Source organism: Oncorhynchus kisutch, linkage group LG29 (assembly GCF_002021735.2).
Source record: "Oncorhynchus kisutch isolate 150728-3 linkage group LG29, Okis_V2, whole genome shotgun sequence".
NCBI lineage: Eukaryota > Metazoa > Chordata > Actinopteri > Salmoniformes > Salmonidae > Oncorhynchus > Oncorhynchus kisutch.
In genome coordinates, this window is record NC_034202.2 from 7,654,956 (window position 1) to 7,677,826 (window position 22,871).

At 45.0% G+C, this 22,871-nt stretch overlaps 1 protein-coding gene across 2 annotated transcripts; it reads left to right on the forward strand.

The window, feature by feature from the left end:
* The first annotated feature begins 1,471 nt into the window (after nucleotides 1-1,471).
* Nucleotides 1,472-22,072, forward strand: LOC109873740 (secretory carrier-associated membrane protein 1-like). Of its 2 annotated transcripts, none has more exons than XM_031808989.1 (9): nucleotides 1,472-1,721; nucleotides 12,506-12,583; nucleotides 14,692-14,802; nucleotides 16,239-16,350; nucleotides 16,485-16,613; nucleotides 17,368-17,527; nucleotides 17,643-17,744; nucleotides 17,898-18,015; nucleotides 18,291-22,072. In XM_031808989.1, the coding sequence occupies exons 1-9, from the start codon at nucleotides 1,665-1,667 to the stop codon at nucleotides 18,438-18,440; spliced, it is 1,017 nt and encodes a 338-aa protein (XP_031664849.1). In that variant the 5' UTR covers nucleotides 1,472-1,664; the 3' UTR covers nucleotides 18,441-22,072. The 2 variants fall into 2 exon arrangements, with proteins under 2 accessions (XP_031664849.1, XP_031664850.1); XM_031808990.1 differs by lacking the exon at nucleotides 1,472-1,721 and adding an exon at nucleotides 6,648-6,888.
* Nucleotides 22,073-22,871: the final 799 nt, after the last annotated feature.

Consider the following 22,871-nt stretch of genomic DNA (forward strand, 5'->3'; position numbering starts at 1 on the left):
ATGTAGCCCTCAAAATAACCCTACAATGATGATGATTCATTGATTAGCTGACCAGTGATTGAGTATGTTTACATGCACACTAATAATTCAATATTAAACTGATTATGGCAGTAGGCAGAGCATGGCAATAGTCATTAAACCACTTTACTCTGCTTATCTTAATCGGCGTAAAAGGTCAGAAACAAAGCAAGCATACGCTGATTACAACCTGGTTTTCTGAGCAATCTTTAGAATTATTAGGACATGTAAACAGATGAATCAGCATTCTAGCTGTGTATTTGATCTGCGCATGTGCCAGCACCGGTAGCGCAAGCCTCCCTCTTATTAGCCTATGCAGCCGGTAGTGGGCACTAGAGCTGCACTATTGTCTAGGATTTATTGCCGGTAATAGGTGTCGCTGTAATGGGCACCCCCCACCCTACCTCCTTGTCCAAATAAAATATTGAAATTTTTATAATTTATTTGACCGAGACGCACAACGACAGAAAGATGGATCAATCTAAGATAAAGCATTGAGCGTGCGAAACAGCACCCCTTTGTCTGTGGCATTGTGCTGTTTGACGAAAGTGCACATTTTAAAGTGGCTTTTTGTCCCCTTCACAAGGTGCACCTGTGTAATGATCATGCTGTTAAATCAGCTTCTTGATATGCCACATTTGTCAGGTGGATAGATTATCTTGGCGAAGGAGAAATGTTCATTAATAGGGATGTAAACACATTTGTGAGAAATAAGCTTTTTGTGCATATGGAAAATGGGGGAAAATTTCAGCTCATGAAACATGGAACTAACACTTTTATATTTCTGTTCCATGTATGTAATGAAGAATTGATCAAAATACAGAAGTACAATTAAAGGGCAAACAATTCACAAAATGAATGTGAAAAAGTGTCAGGGCTCTGTGCTGGCCAGTCAAGTTCTTCCAAACCGATCTGAACAAACCATTAACTTGTTTCTGTATGGACCTTGTTTTGTGCATGTCATGTTGAAACTGGAAAGGGCCTTCCCCAAACTGTTGCCACAAAGTTGAAAGCACGGAATCGTCTAGAATGTATGCTGTAGCGTTAAGATGTCCCTTCACTGGAACTAAGGGGCCTAACCCGAAACATGAAAAAACAGCCCCAGTTGAAAGTCACTGAGCTCTTCATTAATTAAGGCCATTCTACTGTCAATGTTTGTCTATGGAACTTACATGGCTGTGTGCTCGATTTTATACACCTGTCAGCAATGGGTGTGGCTGAAATAGCCGAATCCACTCATTTGAAGGGGTGTCCGACCTCCGAATCAAATAGGCTTTGCAAAAAATAACATGGATTGTTTATTTTGATCAAGTGGTCTGATTTCAAATGTGTCCGTGTAAACAGCATTATTAATAGGGAAATCCGTCTTCTTGCAAAGCATTTACACGAACTATTATTTTGACAATCCGCAATAATTATATTATTCTGTACATGTAACCGTACTCATTGATGTTGATCACATTTTACAGGGGCAAGCAAAGCAGACGTCGCTTCCGGGATCCTGCCATTTTGCTGCTGATGCTCAAAGCAAGCCGCGTCCAGACTAGCTGGTGCTGGCTGCAGCCATTGTTTTGAAGTACAGCTCATTATTTTTTTTTAACGAGACTAAATCAGTTTTTAACAATTGAAGACGTCATCAAAGTAGAATGTCAGATTTCGACCACAACCCGTTCGCGGACCCTGAATTCAATAACCCTTTTCAGGTAAGTGAAATAGCTAACTCGCCGGTATGTCATTTGGCTATGCTAATTTGTTAGCCTGCTAATGTCAGTTATGTTTAATTGAATTTAGCTAGCTTTCTAGCGATGACGGTGTCAAGTCGTTTCCTTTGGCATGACAGCAGTTACGCCATCATTAGTCTAAACAGTTTCTTTTGCATTTAAAACTAGAGTTTTTATTGAGCAAATGCAGGTAGATCCCTCCCGGTTTCGTTTGCTTCGAAACGTTTTGTAACAGAAGCTGCGTAATGAATAACTTACGCCCCAGCTAACTAGCTAACGTTCATTATTAACGGGGTGGTTCGAGCCCTGAATGCTGATTTGCTGACAGTCATGGTATATCCGTAAACTACGGGTATGACGACAAGTATTTTTACTGCTCTAATTACGTTGGAAATCAGTTTATGAAAGCAATAAGGCACCTCGGGGTTGGTGGTATATGGCCAATATACCACACCCCCTCGTGCCTTATTGCTTAACTGTAGCACTTGCTAACAAACATTTAACCTCAGCAAGTCGTTACTTTAAACAAGGAAAACGTTGTATCAAGCAATTTATTTAGAAACTATAGCTAACTAGCAACCAAGCTAGATGATGATGTCGCTTATTGCCATTCAATTGTGGAGTTATCACTTTGTGTCCTGTTAAGCCAGGCATAATTTTTCTAGTTGCTACTTCTAGCAAACGTTAGCTATTTTATGACTTGTCACCCATCTGTTGTTGGGGTGCGTCTTGACACCTGAAGTGTTTTAACATCTGATAGTTGGTTAACTAGGTAGACAGAGGCAGCGTATAGGGTCTGCCATTATTCACACAAAGGTAACGTTAACTGTTGCCTCATCTCTTGATGATTCTTTCACTAATGTTTACATGTGAGTTTTTCAATTTAAGGACAACTCGTTGAGGTTTGTAGGCAGCTAGCCCAGGGCCTACATGATGAGACTTCATCAGACCCGAATTGTTGCTTGTAGTGGACTGTGTAGCACTTACAAATTGTATAGTTATGGGGCAACAATGTAGCTTTATACATGTCCAAAATACACCCATTCCCAACTGACACAATGCAGGTTAATCTTCAAAATCAAATTTTGTCACATGTTTTGTAAACAGGTGTAGACTAACAGTGGAATTCTTACTTACGGGCCCTTCCCATCAATGCATGGAGAAGAAAAATAGATAAAATAACACTATTATTACACATTGAGTAAATATAACTTGGCTATAAACATGGTGTACCAGTACTGAGTTGATGTGCAGGGGTACAAGGTAATTGAGGTAGATATGGGTAGGGATAAAGTGACTGGGCAAGAGGATAGATAATAAACAGTAACAGTATTGTATGTGATGAGTCAAAAGATAGTTAAATAGTGACACTGGACAGCTCTCTGCTGGGTTTCCCTTTGTAATACGTGAACGTTTACAACATCTGAAGAGCGCCAGAGCCCGTGTAGGATGCGTTCTTGGTCCTGTATTGACGCTTTGCATGTTTGTCGGAGGGTGTAGCTGGATTTCTTATAAGCATCTGGATTAGTGTCCAGCTCTTTGAAAGCGGAAGCTCTAGCCTTTAGTTCAGTACGGATGTTGCCTGTAATCCATGGCTTCTGGTTGGGATATGTATGTACGGTCATTGTGGGGACGATGTCGACGATGCACTTATTAATGTTGCCGGTGACTGATGTGGTAAACTCCTCAATGCCATCAGATGAATCCCAGAACATATTCCAGTTTGTGCTACCGAAAAAGTCCTGTAGCTTAGCATCTGCTTCATCGGACCACTTCCGTATTGAGCACGTCACTGGTACTTCCTGTTTTGAGTTAGAGTAAGAGTTATGGTCAGATTTGCCAAATGGCGGGCGAGGGAAAGCTTTGTATGCATCTGTTTGCTTCTAGAGTTTTTTTCACCTCTAGTTTCACAGGTGACATGAGTAGAAATGAGGTAAAATGGATTTCAATTTTCCTGCATTAAAGTCACTGGCCACTAGGAGTGCTGCACCTTGGTGAGCGTTTTCTTGGTCGCTTGTGACCCTATACAGCTTGTTGAGTGCGGCCTCAGTGCCAGCATCGGTTTGTGTTAGTAAATAGACTGCTACGAAAAATGTTAACTTTCTTGGTAAGTAGTATGGTCTACAGCTTATCATGAGTTATTCTAACTCGGGCAAGCAGAACCACGAGACTTCCTTAATATTAGAGTTCACTCACAATGTGGCCTGTCCTGGATCCCCGACGCCACCGTTCTGTCCTGCCGATTTTATATAGACAAACCAGCAAGATTTATATTTACCATGTCCATGTTCATTTACCCTGTATACAAGGCTACAGATTAGAAGTCCGAGCACAATCTTCATGCTATGGCAATGTGTGTGTGATTTATTTGAAATAAACAATCCAAGGGATTTGAAGAGTGGGTGAATGGAAGCTTTGTGGGGAGGGGGGGCTTTTGTCAGTGGTTCTGGGAATGATAATCCCACTCTTTGGGACATTCATCATTCCAGCTGTTGTCTTGGAATCCAGGACAGGTCACATTGTGATTGACAGATGAAATACTCTATTCCAGTCTCAGCCATTTCTTCAAAACAACATGGATGCCTACAGTCATTTGATGTTCTGTTATAATGTCACACTACATTTTCTTTCCAGGAAATCAGGCTTTGATACCGGCTGCTGTGGCGGTTGTAAAATGACATGTTGTCTTGCTTTCATTATGAAAATGGTATTACTTAGATGTGTCCTTTTGTAGACGGTGGCTCACCAGAGAGAAACGGTCTTTGATCCTCATAAGCACAGCTCACTCCATTTGCTTTGTTTAGGCTAGGCTACTTTCCTGGCTCGTTGGTGTTCCCTGTTTTAGACAGAAGCTTCTTCCTTCCTTCATTCTCTCTTTATCCTTCATCCCTTTCTCGCTCTGTCTTTCTCTATCAATTAAATTATAGTTCACTCACTGCAAGGTTGCTCGCTGGCTCTCGCCCTCTGACATGCACACTTTTGCCCTTTCTGGCCCTTTAATCATTGCTCTGTCACTCCAGGAAGCTGCAGAGTTGCCCTCTGGGAAAATGGGTCCCCTCCTCCTTGCTGTTTGGATGATGTGGCTCGGTCTGTAGGTTGATGTTTGTGTAAGGAGTATCGATAATTGATCGTAAGCATGGGTTTTATTGTTAGTGAAGGAATGAATGGTGCACTTCCCACAGCTAGCCTAACTGTGCTGTATAGAAATGTGTGTGTGTGTGTAACTCGACACTAGAGCTGCCGCTGACCACCGCACCACGTAAACAGTCAATTATTTATTGGGCTATACACGATTAGTCCCTCTCTGTTACGTCTGTACTGCTGCAGGTCTCTGGGGAATCCTACGTGTGTGTGTGTGTGTGTGAACAAAGAAGATTGGTCAGATATTAGAACCGTTAGGTTTCAGAGCTTGAAGGCTGTCGTGTAACCATCTCAAGTCGTTCAGTCTGTTACTTCAGTCTCTTGGGAAAAGGACATGGGTGTCTGCCTAGTGGGTTGCTGTCCTGTTTTTTTTGGTTCCTCCCTATCACTTCATGGATCAATAAATTACAGAGTGCACAGCACACACCTAGTTTCTCTGAAAGTGATTGAAAGGCTTGAAAACCAGCAGGCACTGCAGTCCTCAATGACCGGATCTGTGTATCCCCTGTATTAGGCCTAGGCTAACCTATCAGGGAAAAATATATATATTTCTAAAACTGTCTGTTAGGTAGAGCCCTATAAAATCTGCAATGTGGACGGGATCACGGAATCCAGATATTCAACAATATTCCAAAATGTATTGAATTTATTAGAAAATGAATATGCCCAAGATTATCATAAGACATTAACAAAATGCATCAGTGAATCGTATTTTCCTGAAACTTTGTGACGATGCAACGCAGGAATGCCCATGTCTGTGTGAGCGATTGTCTACCACTTTGTGAAACCTAGCCGTTAGCGATGACGCTAATAATGATAAGCATCTTCCGGTAGTTGGAAAGGCTTTCCCAAATACCTTCTAAATGAAATGTTAACCACAAAGTAGCCTATGCCTACCTGGTCTCATGATTTATTTGCATAAATCCAGTGGAAATTTGTTTAGCAAACTGCTACATATGTGCTACACAAACACTGCTAAGTGCTAACCAAACAAGTCTCTTGCTGGTGCTCATGTGAATTGAAGGGTATCTACACCCGAAAATGTATTACATTTTTTCCCCCCAGACCTTAAACTTGGTCTCCTGATGTGGTTTAAGCATTTTTGGGACTTAAAACATCCAACTCTCGTTTTTCTTGTGTGATCTATGAGAGCGAAAACCTGGGAAAAAAATGTAGCTTTGTTTGTTTATTATAGGGCCCTAGTTATGGCATTGTTAGTTGACTCCCCGTTTCAGCCTTGCAACTCTGGGCTCTCTTCAATAGTTAATGAAATCATATGGTGCTGTCATGGCGACAGCTGGTGCTTAGTGTTACATGAGCTGCTTTCCCTTGACTTACTTTCTGCTGCTTCCTGGTAGTCTCTTATCAAATCAATTCATAAAATCATAAAACCTACGGGACATTCAGTACTGTTGTGGAGGGAGAGAACTTGTAGTCTTATCTAACACAGACACGCATGTTTGTCAATGTTGCTGCTTTCTCTTTGCGAGACGCTTTCCCCCTCGAGCAATAGGCACACTAACAGCTTCTAGTGGAGGCCCCTTAACAGAGGGAGTTTTGGTGTGTTCACATAAATCCAACAGGTAGGCCTAGTTCATTATTGGCCCAATCTATATTGTGATGTAGCCTGTGAACAGCAGTCGCCTATCCTGTAGTTCCGTGGGGTGTACCGAGCTTGTACGTGAGCACTGTGTGTCAATCTGGCTGTGCATCAGGACCATATTAAAGATGTATCACCATGCACTCTGAAGTATTGATGACATACATGCCTGTCCTCGGGACAAGGCACAGCCTGCCTCCTGTTACACGCAGACATGATACTCTCAGTCAGAACAGAACCTCACAGCCAAGGAGAAAGGAGAAGGGTTGGACTGGGACGGACTGACTGATACTGGAGCGTACTGGTCTGTAGCGGTCTATACTGGACTACTTTACTGGAGTTATTGGACAGGGCTGCACTGAACTGAAGTACCATCTGAATTGATGCTGCATGCGTGAACTTGTCATGGTGAGCTAGCCACCTGAAATGCACCCTACACACACACACACACACACACACACACACACACACACACACACACACACACACACACACACACACACGTATCCATGTGCACAGTACCGCACACACACAAGGATGATGGGGCTACACCACTGCAAGCCCTGCTTTATTCTCTGTTTCAGAGAGAACGGTATCACACACCTGTAGACATCTTAAACAATGCGGCAGTCCCGGAAGGTGCACCTATGGGGCTATAATTTCAAATAGCTTACTTGTAGCCTTCCGGATTCACACGGGAGTGGCCTATGAAACTGAAATTTGAACTCGCTGATACCAACCTAGAATCTGTATAGCTTGACTAAAGGTTGATTTTAAATAAAACAATTAGCCTAGACTGTGTCGGTACTACAGTACAGCATGCCAGTGACGGCAGCACACCGAGTCCTTCGTCTTAGCAGAGGAAAGTGTGCTCGAACTCGTGGGCTCTGCCCTATTTATAGCTGTCTGTGTGGTGGTGAAAATGATTGGAGTCATCTCGTCTTTGCCAGTTTCAGGTTATTAGGGCCTAATAAAATCCACGAAGCAGAGAACGCGGACGGAATCCAGACATTAAAATGCATTTGAACAACATTAAGAAATGTATTGCACTTAGTAGGAAAACAACTAGATGTATTGAAGTGATTAGAACATGTGTTAATATGCCCGAGATTACCATAAGACATGAACAAAATGCATCAGCGATTCATATTTTCCTTCAATTCTGTAACGCAGGAAAGCCACTGTCTGTGCGTGTTTGTCTATCACGGTGTAGCCATTAGCGATAATCAAATCAAACGGTATTTGTCACATGCGCCGAATACAACAGCTCGACCTTAGAGTGAGAAGCTTACTTACTAGCCCTTAACCAACAATGCTATAAGACATTAAGAAAAACGTGTTCGGTATTTTAAAAATACAATTAACAATTAAACAGCAGCAGTAAAATGGCAAGAGTGAGGCTATATACAGGGGGTACTGGTACAGAGTCAATGTGAAGGCTATATACAGAGTGTACTGGTACAGAGTCAATGTGGAGGCTATATACAGGGGGTACTGGTACAGAGTCAATGTGAAGGCTATATACAGGGGGTACTGGTACAGAGTCAATGTGGAGGCTATATACAGGGGGTACTGGTACAGAGTCAATGTGGAGGCTATATACAGGGGGTACCGGTACAGAGTCAATGTGGAGGCTATATACAGGGGGTACTGGTACAGAGTCAATGTGAAGGCTATATACAGGGGGTACTGGTACAGAGTCAATGTGGAGGCTATATACAGGGGGTACTGGTACAGAGTCAATGTGAAGGCTATATACAGGGGGTACTGGTACAGAGTCAATGTGGAGGCTATATACAGGGGGTACTGGTACAGAGTCAATGTGGAGGCTATATACAGGGGGTACTGGTACAGAGTCAATGTGGAGGCTATATACAGGGGGTACTGGTACAGAGTCAATGTGGAGGCTATATACAGGGGGTACTGGTACAGAGTCAATGTGGAGGCTATATACAGGGGGTACCAGTACAGAGTCAATGTGGAGGCTATATACAGGGGGTACTGGTACAGAGTCAATGTGGAGGCTATATACAGGGGGTACTGGTACAGAGTCAATGTGGAGGCTATATACAGGGGGTACCAGTACAGAGTCAATGTGGAGGCTATATACAGGGGGTACTGGTACAGAGTCAATGTGGAGGCTATATACAGGGGGTACCAGTACAGAGTCAATGTGGAGGCTATATACAGGGGGTACCAGTACAGAGTCAATGTGGAGGCTATATACAGGGTGTACTGGTACAGAGTCAATGTGGAGGCTATATACAGGGGGTACTGGTACAGAGTCAATGTGGAGGCTATATACAGGGGGTACTGGTACAGAGTCAATGTGGAGGCTATATACAGGGGGTACCGGTACAGAGTCAATGTGGAGGCTATATACAGGGGGTACTGGTACAGAGTCAATGTGGAGGCTATATACAGGGGGTACCAGTACAGAGTCAATGTGGAGGCTATATACAGGGGGTACCAGTACAGAGTCAATGTGGAGGCTATATACAGGGGTACCAGTACAGAGTCAATGTGGAGGCTATATACAGGGGTACCAGTACAGAGTCAATGTGAGGCTATATACAGGGGTACCAGTACAGAGTCAATGTGGAGGCTATATACAGGGGTACCAGTACAGAGTCAATGTGAGGCTATATACAGGGGGTACCAGTACAGAGTCAATGTGGAGGCTATATACAGGGGGTACCGGTACAGAGTCAATGTGGAGGCTATATACAGGGGTACCAGTACAGAGTCAATGTGAAGGCTATATACAGGGGTACCAGTACAGAGTCAATGTGGAGGCTATATACAGGGGGTACCAGTACAGAGTCAATGTGGAGGCTATATACAGGGGGTACCAGTACAGAGTCAATGTGGAGGCTATATACAGGGGGTACCGGTACAGAGTCAATGTGAGGCTATATACAGGGGGTACCAGTACAGAGTCAATGTGGAGGCTATATACAGGGGGTACCGGTACAGAGTCAATGTGGAGGCTATATACAGGGGGTACCGGTACAGAGTCAATGTGGAGGCTATATACAGGGGGTACCAGTACAGAGTCAATGTGGAGGCTATATACAGGGGGTACCAGTACAGAGTCAATGTGAGGCTATATACAGGGGTACCAGTACAGAGTCAATGTGGAGGCTATATACAGGGGTACCAGTACAGAGTCAATGTGAGGCTATATACAGGGGTACCAGTACAGAGTCAATGTGGAGGCTATATACAGGGGTACCAGTACAGAGTCAATGTGAGGCTATATACAGGGGGTACCAGTACAGAGTCAATGTGGAGGCTATATACAGGGGGTACCAGTACAGAGTCAATGTGAGGCTATATACAGGGGTACCAGTACAGAGTCAATGTGGAGGCTATATACAGGGGTACCAGTACAGAGTCAATGTGAGGCTATATACAGGGGTACCAGTACAGAGTCAATGTGGAGGCTATATACAGGGGTACCAGTACAGAGTCAATGTGAGGCTATATACAGGGGGTACCGGTACAGAGTCAATGTGGAGGCTATATACAGGGGTACCAGTACAGAGTCAATGTGAGGCTATATACAGGGGTACCAGTACAGAGTCAATGTGAGGCTATATACAGGGGGTACCGGTACAGAGTCAATGTGAGGCTATATACAGGGGTACCAGTACAGAGTCAATGTGAGGCTATATACAGGGGGTACCGGTACAGAGTCAATGTGAGGCTATATACAGGGGGTACCGGTACAGAGTCAATGTGGAGGCTATATACAGGGGTACCAGTACAGAGTCAATGTGAGGCTATATACAGGGGTACCAGTACAGAATCAATTTGGTACTGGTAGAGAGTCAATGTGAGGCTATATACAGGGGTACCAGTACAGAGTCAATTTGGTACTGGTAGAGAGTCAATGTGAGGCTATATACAGGGGTACCAGTACAGAGTCAATTTGGTACTGGTAGAGAGTCAATGTGAGGCTATATACAGGGGTACCAGTACAGAGTCAATTTGGTACTGGTAGAGAGTCAATGTGAGGCTATATACAGGGGTACCAGTACAGAGTCAATTTGGTACTGGTAGAGAGTCAATGTGAGGCTATATACAGGGGTACCAGTACAGAGTCAATTTGGTACTGGTAGAGAGTCAATGTGAGGCTATATACAGGGGTACCAGTACAGAGTCAATTTGGTACTGGTAGAGAGTCAATGTGAGGCTATATACAGGGGTACCAGTACAGAGTCAATTTGGTACTGGTAGAGAGTCAATGTGAGGCTATATACAGGGGTACCAGTACAGAGTCAATTTGGTACTGGTAGAGAGTCAATGTGAGGCTATATACAGGGGTACCAGTACAGAGTCAATTTGCGGGGGCACGGGTTAGTCAAGGTAAATGAGGTAATTGTACATATAGGTAGAGTTAAAATGACGATGCATAGATTTATAAACCGAGAGTACCAGCATTGTAAAAGAGGGGTCTGGGTAGCCCTTTGATTAGCTGTTCAGGAGTCTTATGGCTTGGGGGTAGAAGCTGTTAAGAAGCCTTTTGGACCTCGACTTCGCGCTTCGGTGCCACTTGCCGTGCGGTAGCAGAGAGAACAGTCTATGACTAGTGGCTGGAGTCTGACAATTTTTAGGGCCTTCCTCTGACACCGCCTGGTATAGAGTTCCTGGATGGAAGTAAGCTTGGCCCAGTGATGTACTGGGTTTTACGCACTGCCCTCTGTAGTGCCTTGGGGTCAGAGGCCGAGCAGTTGCCATACCAGGCAGTGATGAAACCAGTCAGCAGGATGCTCTCGGTGGTGCAGCTGTAGAATCTTTTGAGTTTCTGAGGACCCATGCCAAATCTTTTCAGTCTCCTGAGGGGGAATAGGCTTTGTTGTGCCCTCTTCACGACTGTCATTGTGTGCTTGGACCATGTTAGTTTGGTGATGTGGACACTAAGGAACTTGAAGCTCTCAACCTGCTCCACTGCAGCCCTGTCGACGAGAATGGGGGCGTGCTCAGTCTTCCTGTAGTCCACAATCATCTCCTTTGTCTTGATCATGTTGAGAGGGAGGTTGTCCTGGCACCACACGGCCAGGTCTCTGACCTCCCTAAAGGATGCTAATAATGTTAAGTCTTCTGATAGGTGGAAAAGCTTTCCCAAAAACATTCTCAATTAAATGTTAACTACAAAGTATGCCTACCTGATATCATGATTATTTGCGTCAATACATTAGCGATTTGTTTAGCAAACTGCAATTGCATGTGTGCGACAGAAACGCCCCGAACCAAATGGAGTCTCTTGGTGGTGCTAAGTTCAGCTTCCCCCCCCCCCCCCCCCCCCCCCCCCCCCCAGATATTAAACTTGGTTTAAACATTGTGGATGTTTTGAAAGAAAAAAAATCTGATGTTATAAAAAAAGTTGTTTTTGAGAGGGAAAACCTGAAAAAAACGGAATTCAGCAGGAAAAAAACACAACTAGGCAAAAAAAAAAATATATATATATTTATCGGGCCCTAGATTATAGACCGTGAAGGTCAGCCTGCTGTTAGGGTATTTGTCTGTATTCTCTTCTTCTTCAGATGAAAAGTACTTGTCTGTCTTGTTGGCCGTTGAAAACCAGAGGCCGGGTTAGGCAAATGATTCTCGTGGTGGTGCTGCCCTTGAGTTTTGTTGCGCTTGATTCGTAAGCAGATGTCATAGAATGGGTTGAAAGAACTTGCTATATGCATGTAGGCTAGCATTCACTACAGACCTGTTCAGGTCACACTGGACTGGCTTCCGAGTTCGTTCATCATCGTGGCAACGCAGCATGTAGGCAAGGCTAGCATTCACTACAGACCTGTTCAGGTCACACTGGACTGGCTTCCGAGTTCGTTCATCATCGTGGCAACGCAGCATGTAGGCTAGTCAAGTTGAGTGTCTATTATTTCGACTTGGGTGACTACATGGGGAGTGTAGCCTGTTGACATACTCCCTCAATGCTCCTCATCCATTCTGTAGAACGGTGTGTCATATGTAATGAAGAGTGAGTTTCTCTCGTTCCCTCTCCTCGCAGGATCCGTCGGTGACCCAAGTAACACAGAATGCTCCTCCAGGGTTGGAAGAGTACAACCCCTTCACAGATGCCAAGCCGGTGAGTACAGTGTAGTCATATCTGACGTGTGTGTGTGTATAGGATACTGTAAAACCTCACATGCGACTCGTAATTAGCCTACTAAAATGTGTATCTGACTCCATAAAGATAATTTTAGCAATATGGAAGAACGTTGGGGTCGCGTTACAGTAACGGAACGCTGGGGTCGCGTTACAGTAACGGAACGCTGGGGTCGCGTTACAGTAACGGAACGCTGGGGTCGCGTTACAGTAACGGAACGCTGGGGTCGCGTTACAGTAACGGAACGCTGGGGTCGCGTTACAGTAACGGAACGCTGGGGTCGCGTTACAGTAACGGAACGCTGGGGTCGCGTTACAGTAACGGAACGCTGGGGTCGCGTTACAGTAACGGAACGCTGGGGTCGCGTTACAGTAACGGAACGCTGGGGTCGCGTTACAGTAACGGAACGCTGGGGTCGCGTTACAGTAACGGAACGCTGGGGTCGCGTTACAGTAACGGAACGCTGGGGTCGCGTTACAGTAACGGAACGCTGGGGTCGCGTTACAGTAACGGAACGCTGGGGTCGCGTTACAGTAACGGAACGCTGGGGTCGCGTTACAGTAACGGAGCGCTGGGGTCGCGTTACAGTAACGGAGCGCTGGGGTCGCGTAACAGTAATAGGCAATGGGAAAAATGTCTGAGAATGGAATCACATACAAGGCATAAAGCTTAAGTTGCAAATGATTACAAGGCAGTATTCTAAGCATGATCAGAGAACGAATGAGAGGGACGACCGTAACCGAAGGGTTACTGGATTGAATCCCCGAGCTGACAAGGTAAAAATCTGTTAAATCACTGTTCCCCGGTAGGCCGTCATTGTAAATAAGAATTTGTTCTTAACTGACCTGCCTAGTTAATACAATTTAAAAAAATTGCTCATGGGAGACACAGGGGTCTAACCACAGCAAGTCAGGAACACGTAATAGAAAGAATAATGAATCTAAGACCCTTTTTATAAGCATTTGAGTTGTTTGGATTCAATCTGATTTGTTGACCAATAGCATTACTGTAAAGTTACCCTCCAATCAGATATCAGACCTACAGGATGTAACCTCTGCTTCTCAGAGGTGAGACAATGGGGGTTGGTGAGATCAACACAGTGGAAAATCCTGCATACAGTTGATAAGTCACTTCGAGGGCTGCCCTACAACTGCATAGTGTGAGAGGAGAGGTGGCGGGTAGGTGTGAGAGACACCATTGATGAGAGCAGTCTATGTACAGACTGTCAGCATAGCCTTGCTATTGAGAAAGGCCGCCGTAGGCAGACCTGACTCTCAAGAGAAGACGCGCTATATGCACACTGCCCACAAAATGAGGTGGAAACTGAGCTGCACTTCATAACCTCCTGCCAAATGTTTGACCATATTAGAGACGCATATTTCCCTCAGATTATGTAGATCCACAAAGAATTTAAAAAACAAACCTGATTTTGATGAACTCCCATATGTACCGGGTGAAATACCATAGTGTGCCATCACAGCAGCAAGATTTGTGACCTGTTTCCACAAGAAAAGGGCAACCAGTGAAGAACAAACAAATAAATATATGTAAATATAACCCATTTATGCTTATTAACTTTCCCTTTTGTACTCTAACCATTTTGTACATCGTTACAACACCGTGTGTATATAGACGTAATGTCTTTATTCTTGTGGAACCTTTGTGAGTTCAATGTTTACTGTTCATTTTTAATGTTTATTTCACTTTTGTATATTATCTACCTCCCTTACTTTGGCAATGTGAACATATGTTTGCCATGCCAATAAAGCCCCTTGAATTGAATTGAATTGAGAGCAAAACAGAAGCACTGATAAGGACCGATGGTGACGTAGTTCCAGATGACAGGTGTTAATTATGTTTTTTCGTCCCTCCTCAAAAGCTTCTGTTCCGGAAGAACGGTTGAAGATGCTGATTCCGGACTGTGTCTGCTTCGCTGTTCACACCCTATTCCCCCTTCAGTACACTACATTGTCTTGACCCAAGCTACACTTGTTTGCTTGTACTACATAGGGAATAGGGTACGGTTTGAGACAGCTACATTTTAACAATCCCACGCTGGCAATTTTGTATTTTTTTCCCCCTCCCAGGTCCACCCTGGCCCAGCGCCTAAATTGCCGCCCCCCCCCACCACCACCACCAACACACAACCAGCCATCATGAAGCCTACTGAAGAACCTCCTGCATACTCGCAGTCACAGGTACCCCACACGTGCCTCACATCCTGTTCTACCCTTTCACTCCGTGCTATTCCACCCCTCTGAAGAAATGGGGCTCAATGTAGTGTTGCATTTACATAGAAACACCATGCACGCACACACACACATACACACACACACACACACACACACACACACACACACCATGCTCTGGTGGGTTTGTCAGCAGGCTCTCCCCACAGAGCGTGGCGTGCTCTAATAAAAGCTGTTTGTGACAGCGTGGAGATGCTTCTAAGCCACAGAGACGCTTCATAAACATGAATGTGGGCTCTACGCCTCGGCTTTCTGAGGGACATGTGTAACTTCGTGTTTGCAGCTGAAAAGAGAGCGATAGAGAGACCTCAGCAGACAGGTAGCACAGGAAGACCATTCCTTATTCTACCTCCTCTTTTTCTACCTCTACTGATGCATATACCTTTTATGTTTTGACACACACACACACACACACATTGATTATATCAGGATGCTGCGACCTAGATCAGATATACAGCTTAAGATGACGTCGTCACAAATCTGGGACCGGCGCCGTTGCTAACTACCAGCACCGCTGAGAGCATTAGTTCCATTGTTGCAAAGAGATATGGGATATTAGAATCCCGTTGTCTCAACCGCTGTCATCTTCAACCTAGGCTGCAACTAGGAAGTTGGCAATAAGGCATGTGACCTACTATCCTGTCCCTTGCCCTATTGAAAAAATCTTCCTACCTTTTAACGATTGGGGCCTCCCGAGTGGCGGAGCGGTCTAAGGCACTGCAGTTCAGTGCTAGAGGTGTCACTGCAGACCCTGGTTCAATTCCAGGCTGTATCACAACTGGCCGTGATTGGGAGTCCCATCGGGCGGCGCACAATTGGCCAGGGTAGGCCGTCGTTATAAATAAGAATTTGTTCTTAACTGACTTGCCTAGTTAAATAAAATAAATGAATTAAAAAGTTGCATTGGGCAGCATTTTGTCAGTAGTGTGGCTCGTGACATCAAATACAGCCATTACTTCCTGCAGTTGTTGCTTGGTAGAGTTGGGACACACACACACACACACACACACACACACACACACACACACACACACACACACACACACACACTAGCGAAGCCTGCACAGCGATCTGCCTTTAGTCGAATTAAAAGCGGAGTGTAAATGATTCTGAATCGCATGGAAAGAGAGGAGGTGGAGACGATTACTGGGACTGTGCTGTGTGCTGATACAGTAGTCTGCCGAACACACACACACACACACACACATTACTAAAACAAAAAGTCAGCTGCCTCAATGTCAGTTTCAAGTTGACTTGAAGTTCAATGTTTTCGGTCAAATCCAACTTGTCAGCCATGTGGAATGTGATCTAGCCTGGATAACATCTCTCTGTACTGTATATCACTTGTTGGTTTAGTGTAATGTTAGTGGGTACTGTGTGTGTAGGAGCAGGCGTGGGCGGCTACAGAGCTGCTGAGGAGACAGGAAGAGCTGGAGAGGAAGGCCGCCGAGCTAGACCGCCGCGAGAGAGAGATGCAGTCGCTCAGCACATCAGGAGGTTGGCACCAACCTTCACACATCATTCAACCAATGGTCTTGCGCGCAAACTACCTAGAAGCTTTGTCAGGCCCAAACCTTCACGCAATGTTTGGCAGAATCATTCAAGCGTTGCTCCCTTTCTCTCTGGCTCAGGTAGGAAAAACAACTGGCCTCCTCTCCCGGAGAAGTTCCCCGTGGGCCCCTGTTTCTACCACGACATCACTGTGGACATCCCTGTGGAGTTCCAGAAGACTGTCAAGATCATGTACTACATCTGGATGTGTGAGTGACCTCTGCCCTCTTGTCAAGTCATCTGCTCCCCCCCCCTCTCACCCGTCCCGCTCAGTGCTTGTGACGTCGGAAAACGGACACTAGTATGGTAAATGTAGAATTCTTTAGAATTGTTCTTTCAATATGCCTGAACCTCTGTCTGAGGTTTGTCGTCAGCTTCGGGAAAAAACTTCTCCATTTTATTTTAATTTGTGTATATATATATATATATATATATATATATATATATTTTGCTTGACAGCCAGTCTGTTAAATATGAAAAGTGTTAGATGCCTCAGTATGGTGCAGAGTCCTGCCGCTGTAGCTATATGCCAAAGTGTCTGTAGACTGCAGCGCACCAGACTCTCCACAATGCCCAGAGGCCTGCCGTTGTTATAGCCCCAAGGTAGAGTTCTGCTCAGTGTGTGAATTATTTAATTCACTGCGTACGCGCACCACCAGGCTCCGTGGTGTTCAATTATTGAGCAGCCATCTTTCCTTGTCCTCCTTTTCCTAACCTCCTGTTTTTCGCTAGCGTTACTTGGCAGGGCCCTGACCTAGCCTATCAGGGCCTCCCTTTCAGATAAAGATGGAATGGGATGCGGCAAAGGACCTGTACCAAGCTCTCTCTCTCTCTCACTCACTCACTCACACAGAAATGTAACTTAGAGCTGATGCACATCTCTATTCTACACAACAGGCATTTCTATCTGCAACGTTTTAATTTAAACTGATCAGAGGTATTGTGTTTGTCGTTCCCCTCAAGTCCACACAGGGACGTTGTTCGCCAACATGTTTGGCTGTCTGGCCTGGTTCTGTGTGGATGCGACCAGGGGAGTGGACTTTGGTCTGGCCATGCTCTGGTTCATGATCTTCACCCCCTGCTCCTTCGTCTGCTGGTACAGACCCCTCTACGGAGCTTTCAGGTGGGTGTAGAAACGAGCGCGCGCGCGCACAGACATACACACATGTACCCAAAATACCCACACGCACACACACTCTGATGTCGTTCATTAAACGGCGGTGTCTTCTTCTCTCCAGGAGTGACAGCTCGTTCCGTTTCTTTGTATTCTTCTTCGTGTACATCTGTCAGTTTGGCGTTCACGTGATGCAGTCCATCGGCATCAACGGCTGGGGCGCCAGGTGAGGGCAGTCACTGTCGCAGACTTTAACAGGAAGTGACATGGCGACACGGTTCTCTGACATCACCCGGACTCTACGTTGTTCACCCTGTTTATGGCTAGAGATTCAGTACCTAGTATCCTCTCTCTGGTTGTCCTTCTCTCTCTCCAACAGTGGGTGGATCTCCGCTCTGACTGGCCTGAATAAGAGCATCCCTGTTGGCATCATCATGATCCTCATCGCTGCTCTTTTCACTGCCCTGGCTGCCATGTCACTCATTATGTTCAAAAAGGTACCCCCCTACACACACACACACACACACACACACACACACACACACACACACACAATCCGTCATCATAATCAATAAGGTGTGACTGCGACTCGGCTGTTCACCAGGTTTGTGAAGATTAGACTCAAAGGCATCAGAACATCCCGCACGTTCTTTGAGATGAAGAAACACTTGGGGTATTTATAGACCTCATTTCAATAATCTCCTCTCTCTACGTTGCTCTCCCTCTTTCCCTCTCCCCTCCTCTGTCCCTCCTCTCCCTCTTATCCCTCCAGGTCCATGGCATGTACCGCACCACAGGGGCCAGCTTTGAGAAGGCCCAGGCCGAGTTCGCCACGGGCGTCATGGCCAACAAGACGGTCCAGACCGCCGCTGCCACCGCCGCCTCCAACGCCGCCAGCGGAGCCTTCAAGCAACAGATCTGATTGGCCCCCGGAGTCCGCCCTATTTCTTCACTCCGTCCAATCCCCCCCCCCCCGAGCTGAGCTCAAGCTTCCCTGCCCTCCCAACCTAGCTCTACTCGCATGACTAGGATGAGACCATAGAGAGAGGTAGAGGGCTCGTCTCTGTATCTGTGGCGTTGTAGTCGTCTGTGACAGCATGGGGCAGCGCCATTGAGGCTACAACCCATAAAAAAAATACAGACCCAGTTGACTACTTTTTGATTTCTTTAACCCCCTTATGTTGATGTCCGCGCCCCCACGGAAATCTAATTCGCATTAACATAATAAGCATAATAAAATAATCCCCGTAAAAATGTGTCAGTTTAAGCTTGCGAGATGGTGTATTGGATGCGTCTCAGTCCACCGCATGCGCCCATGCCACACTTCCGCATCTGCAGTGAAAGGTGATGGAGCTCGAGCGGCGTTTGTCCGACCAAGAGACGTCCTGAAAATGGTTCTGCTCACAAAATCGTCCGTAGCATCCGAAAGTTTTCTAGTCCAAACAAATCTATGTAAAGATGGGACTCTCACGAACACAATGGTGTTTTGCTCTACGACCCCCCCCCCCCCCCCCCCCCCCACAAACCATCTTGGGCCTCATCTCGATATGCCAACTTCTGTCTGTAGTTTCCGAACAATACCCCTCTGTGGAAAGGCGGTACTCTCATGATCACGTCCATGTGGGTTGTTTTGCTCTAGGAGGCCCACAGGCCTCACAAGACTCGTCTTAAAGGTTCCCCGGGACCAGTAAACTTTTCTGGAAGTATATATGGAGACTGTTTAGCCAAAAATAAGGGGTTTAATGCATGTAATAAAAAATAAGATATTTCCTGATCTTTCTCATTTCTGATATAGGACAGACACAATAAACTTCCTTTAGATTTTTTTGGGGGGGTGACTGTTGTTCCATATAGTGAATGATATTCAATCAGTTTGTATGGGCTAAGCACAAAGGCTCAAATTTTTTAATAAAAAAATATACTTCAAGGGGTCTTCAAATGTCAAAATCAAATAGCAAAGTGATCCTTTGTATGACCTCTGAAAATAATTCCATATAGCTTAGTAGAACCCCCCTCTCCCCTGGCTTAAAATGGCAGAAGCACTCAATGGCGCTGCCCATGCTGAAATGGGCTTTTGGCCAATAGAGGCCTCGATCATTCTTTCTGGATGAGACCTAGAAGGATGAGCCCACTGATGTCATAGTAGATGAAAGCAGGAAGTGAGAGGCTTGGTGTTTAAGTCGTTTAATTCAGTTCCTCCCAGTGCAGATCTACATCCTGTGGAATCTAGAGGTTTAGGACATCACCGTCTTATCCTTCTCGTTTCATCCACCAACCCCCGCCTCTCATCTTGCCCTGAGGGCTGTAACTCCGCTCACCCTAGTGGCTTTATTAAAACACTCCTGTCCTGTGTCTGTCTGACCCCACACCACTTAGTCATGTCACTATACAAGTGTTTGCAAACTTTCCTTGAAGTGTGTGTGTGTGTGTGTGAATATTAGTCTCTCTATATGTTAATACCGAGGCCTATACATTGTGTACGTTCCACATCCAGTTTCTGTCACTCCCTCTGATGGAAGTAAATTCCCTTCACCAAGACTCAAATGGCTGTAGCTATCCATAAACGTACATGACTCATTTATTCACTGGATTTAACCAAGTACCGTTAGAAATGTTTAACACTTAATGAAAAAAACAAACAAACACTTGTTTTGAACCCTGCGCCAGTCTGCCCTCTGGTGGTGAGACCTGGTAGTGTTGAGTGCTGCGCAGTCCAACGTTGTCACCTCGGGAATCGTCTAGACTGATTAATCTCAAGAAGCGAGTGTAAACCCATCCGTGTTCTAAACAAGGAAGTGTCTCAGAAATCAGGTTCGGTGTCTTGGTTAGATTTTTTCCCCCTCACCTTCTCTTGTCTCACAGCCATGTCGTAGTAGCTTTTAAGTCTTGCCTTTTGATAACATCTTGTTCTCAATAACAATTTTTTTATATTATAAACAAAGAAGCCAGATGACAGGGACCTAAATGTCATAGCCTCTATCCTTGTCCCTTGCTTTAGTGGTAACGTTGCACTTCACGTAGTTACCGCATCACACACGCACGTATGTATACAAAGCCACCCCCCCCCCCCCCCCAAAACCCGATGCTTTCAGACCTGCAAATGTATGCTAGCTGAGCTGTATGCTAACAACTGACTCCAGTGAGAGAGTTGGCTCATCTCTAGGCTAGGTTTTCTACCCGGGGATATATATACAGTACCTCAGTCAGTGCTCTTTACCCGAGCTTGCTGATCTACAGGACACTGCTCTGGTCTACGCCTCTCTGTATTATAGAAGTCTATGGTTTGTGAGTGAACGAAACGGTCTTGTTTTGAAGTTAAAATGCTGTGCATTAAACTGAACCGGTCCAGTAATCCCTGTGTCTCCAAACTCTCCAAGAACAGGTGAAATCTCCCAGTAATATCATTGGTCTATGCTGCATGGATGTGTCGACGCTGATAGCCTGAGTATTCATTGTATGATTGAGTGAAAGGAGCAATTCCCCCCCTCCCTCCCCCAAGTGTTTTCGGCCTTCTGATCCCGAGAGTGGCTTATGTTTTTGTTCTGTGCGTCATCCTCTTAGTTGTATGTTATTCATCACCATGTTGGTCGAGATGCATAAGCTCTAGCTGCCTTGTTTTGAGTGTAAAAGCGTGAACCTGCCTGTGACTTTCACCTTTTGAGTGTGACATGAAGGGGGGGGGGGGGGGGGGGGCGTGTGATGTAATACCATTTTGGTGTGTGTGTGTCAAAGTGAAGTCTTAACAAGGATAACTGGCTGTTCAGTTGAATGCTATTGTGGGCAGGGCAGAGACATGCTGAGGTCTTCCCTTCTGTTGCTGCAGGATACCTGTTGTGTTTTTCAGCTTTTTTTTTAATACCTAATATAGATCTTCCTGTTTTCCTTTTAGACTGATAGTCATCTCTCCGAGGTTTGTTAGTGTCTTGAGTTTATGCCTGTGAAAGTGTGTGTGCCTGCGCGTGAGAGACTGTGTGCTGAGCTACAATGTTGTTCTTCCTCTTTTGAAAATCTAAATGAATGGCACCTGAATGTTCCTGTTAATAATTTGTTGGCTTGAAAACAAATGGGGGGGAAAATGCATCAACTGCTTAATGTGAGAGAGGGGGAAGTAAGCAACGTGAACTGAACATCAGAGAGTCCGTCGGGGGGAGTAAGCAACGTGAACTGAACATCAGAGAGTCCGTCGGGGGGAGTAAGCAACGTGAACTGAACATCAGAGAGTCCGTCGGGGGGAGTAAGCAACGTGAACTGAACATCTTTTGAGATGGACTGTGGCTTTAACTTGTACTTTTTGAATCAATGACACAAGTATGTAGAAAACACTGAATGAATATGAAATTGGTCTCATTTCTGACTGGAATAAATTGAAGTTATTTAAAGAAAGTGAGCAGTCTTTATGATGTTTGTATATTTTGTAAAGTTTGACGACTGGTCAGCTGGTGCCCTGAATTGAATTTTACTGTACAGAAGCTCTGTCTCTCCTTCAAGTTGCATGTTGAGTAGTTTGTTTTGTATATTGTATTAATGCTAAATAAAATCCTAAAGTCAACTCCACAGCCTCCTTTGTTCTGAATGGTGTTTTTCTGGAATGGTGTTTTGAAGCTGCACTACTAGTTGTAGACCAGAAGGGGTCAGTAGAAATCAAAGGAACTGGAGGAGAGTTCTGAATGTAGTTGATCAGCTTGTTGTGGATCATAATCCCAGAGTTTTATGGACATCTTTTTTGATTGACTGATTTTTAAATCAAATGTTTTGTCTTTAAGAGACGACAGGTACAGACTTTGGGGAAACAAACAACAGGATCCAGCGAGACTGGGACAGAGATTGACAAGTGCCTCAACTCCTCCACAGAGGAGGAGTATCATCTGTATGTTAGCGACCTCTCTTAACACCCAGAAAGCTGAGTCAATCTCACTCACCAGCTCGGCGTTATAACAAAATACTGCAGTTGATCACCAGGCAACTATCTTCATTTGTAATCCTGTTAGGGACTGAGACTTATAATGGATACCTGGAGAAAATCAGATTTTCTCTTCAGTAAAATACATTTTTACCCGACCCTCCCCGAAACCCAAAATAATCATGAAATCACAGTGGATAGCAGAGAACCTACCGTTTTTACTCCTAGGAGAGACACTAGAGCCTTAGATATACCGTTTTAGAATCTGTTATTCCTTTTGTAAGCATTAGAAGCCAAAGTAGCCAGAAGGTTGTGGCTTTACAGACCACAGACGAGGGTAGAGGTAAATTCATTAGGCCCTAATCTATGGATTTCACATGACTGGGAATACAGATATGCATCTGTTGGTCAGAGATACCTTTTTTTTAAAAGAAAGTTAGGGGTGTGGATCAG

Bases quoted from the DNA above. Each gene is read 5' to 3' on its own strand.
- LOC109873740 (XM_031808989.1), top strand. From the start codon at position 1,665: ATGTCAGATTTCGACCACAACCCGTTCGCGGACCCTGAATTCAATAAC. The intron at 1,722-12,505 runs GTAAGTGAAATA...CTCTCCTCGCAG, and splicing joins AATTCAATAACCCTTTTCAG to GATCCGTCGGTGACCCAAGT. The intron at 12,584-14,691 runs GTGAGTACAGTG...TCCCCCTCCCAG, and splicing joins CCTTCACAGATGCCAAGCCG to GTCCACCCTGGCCCAGCGCC.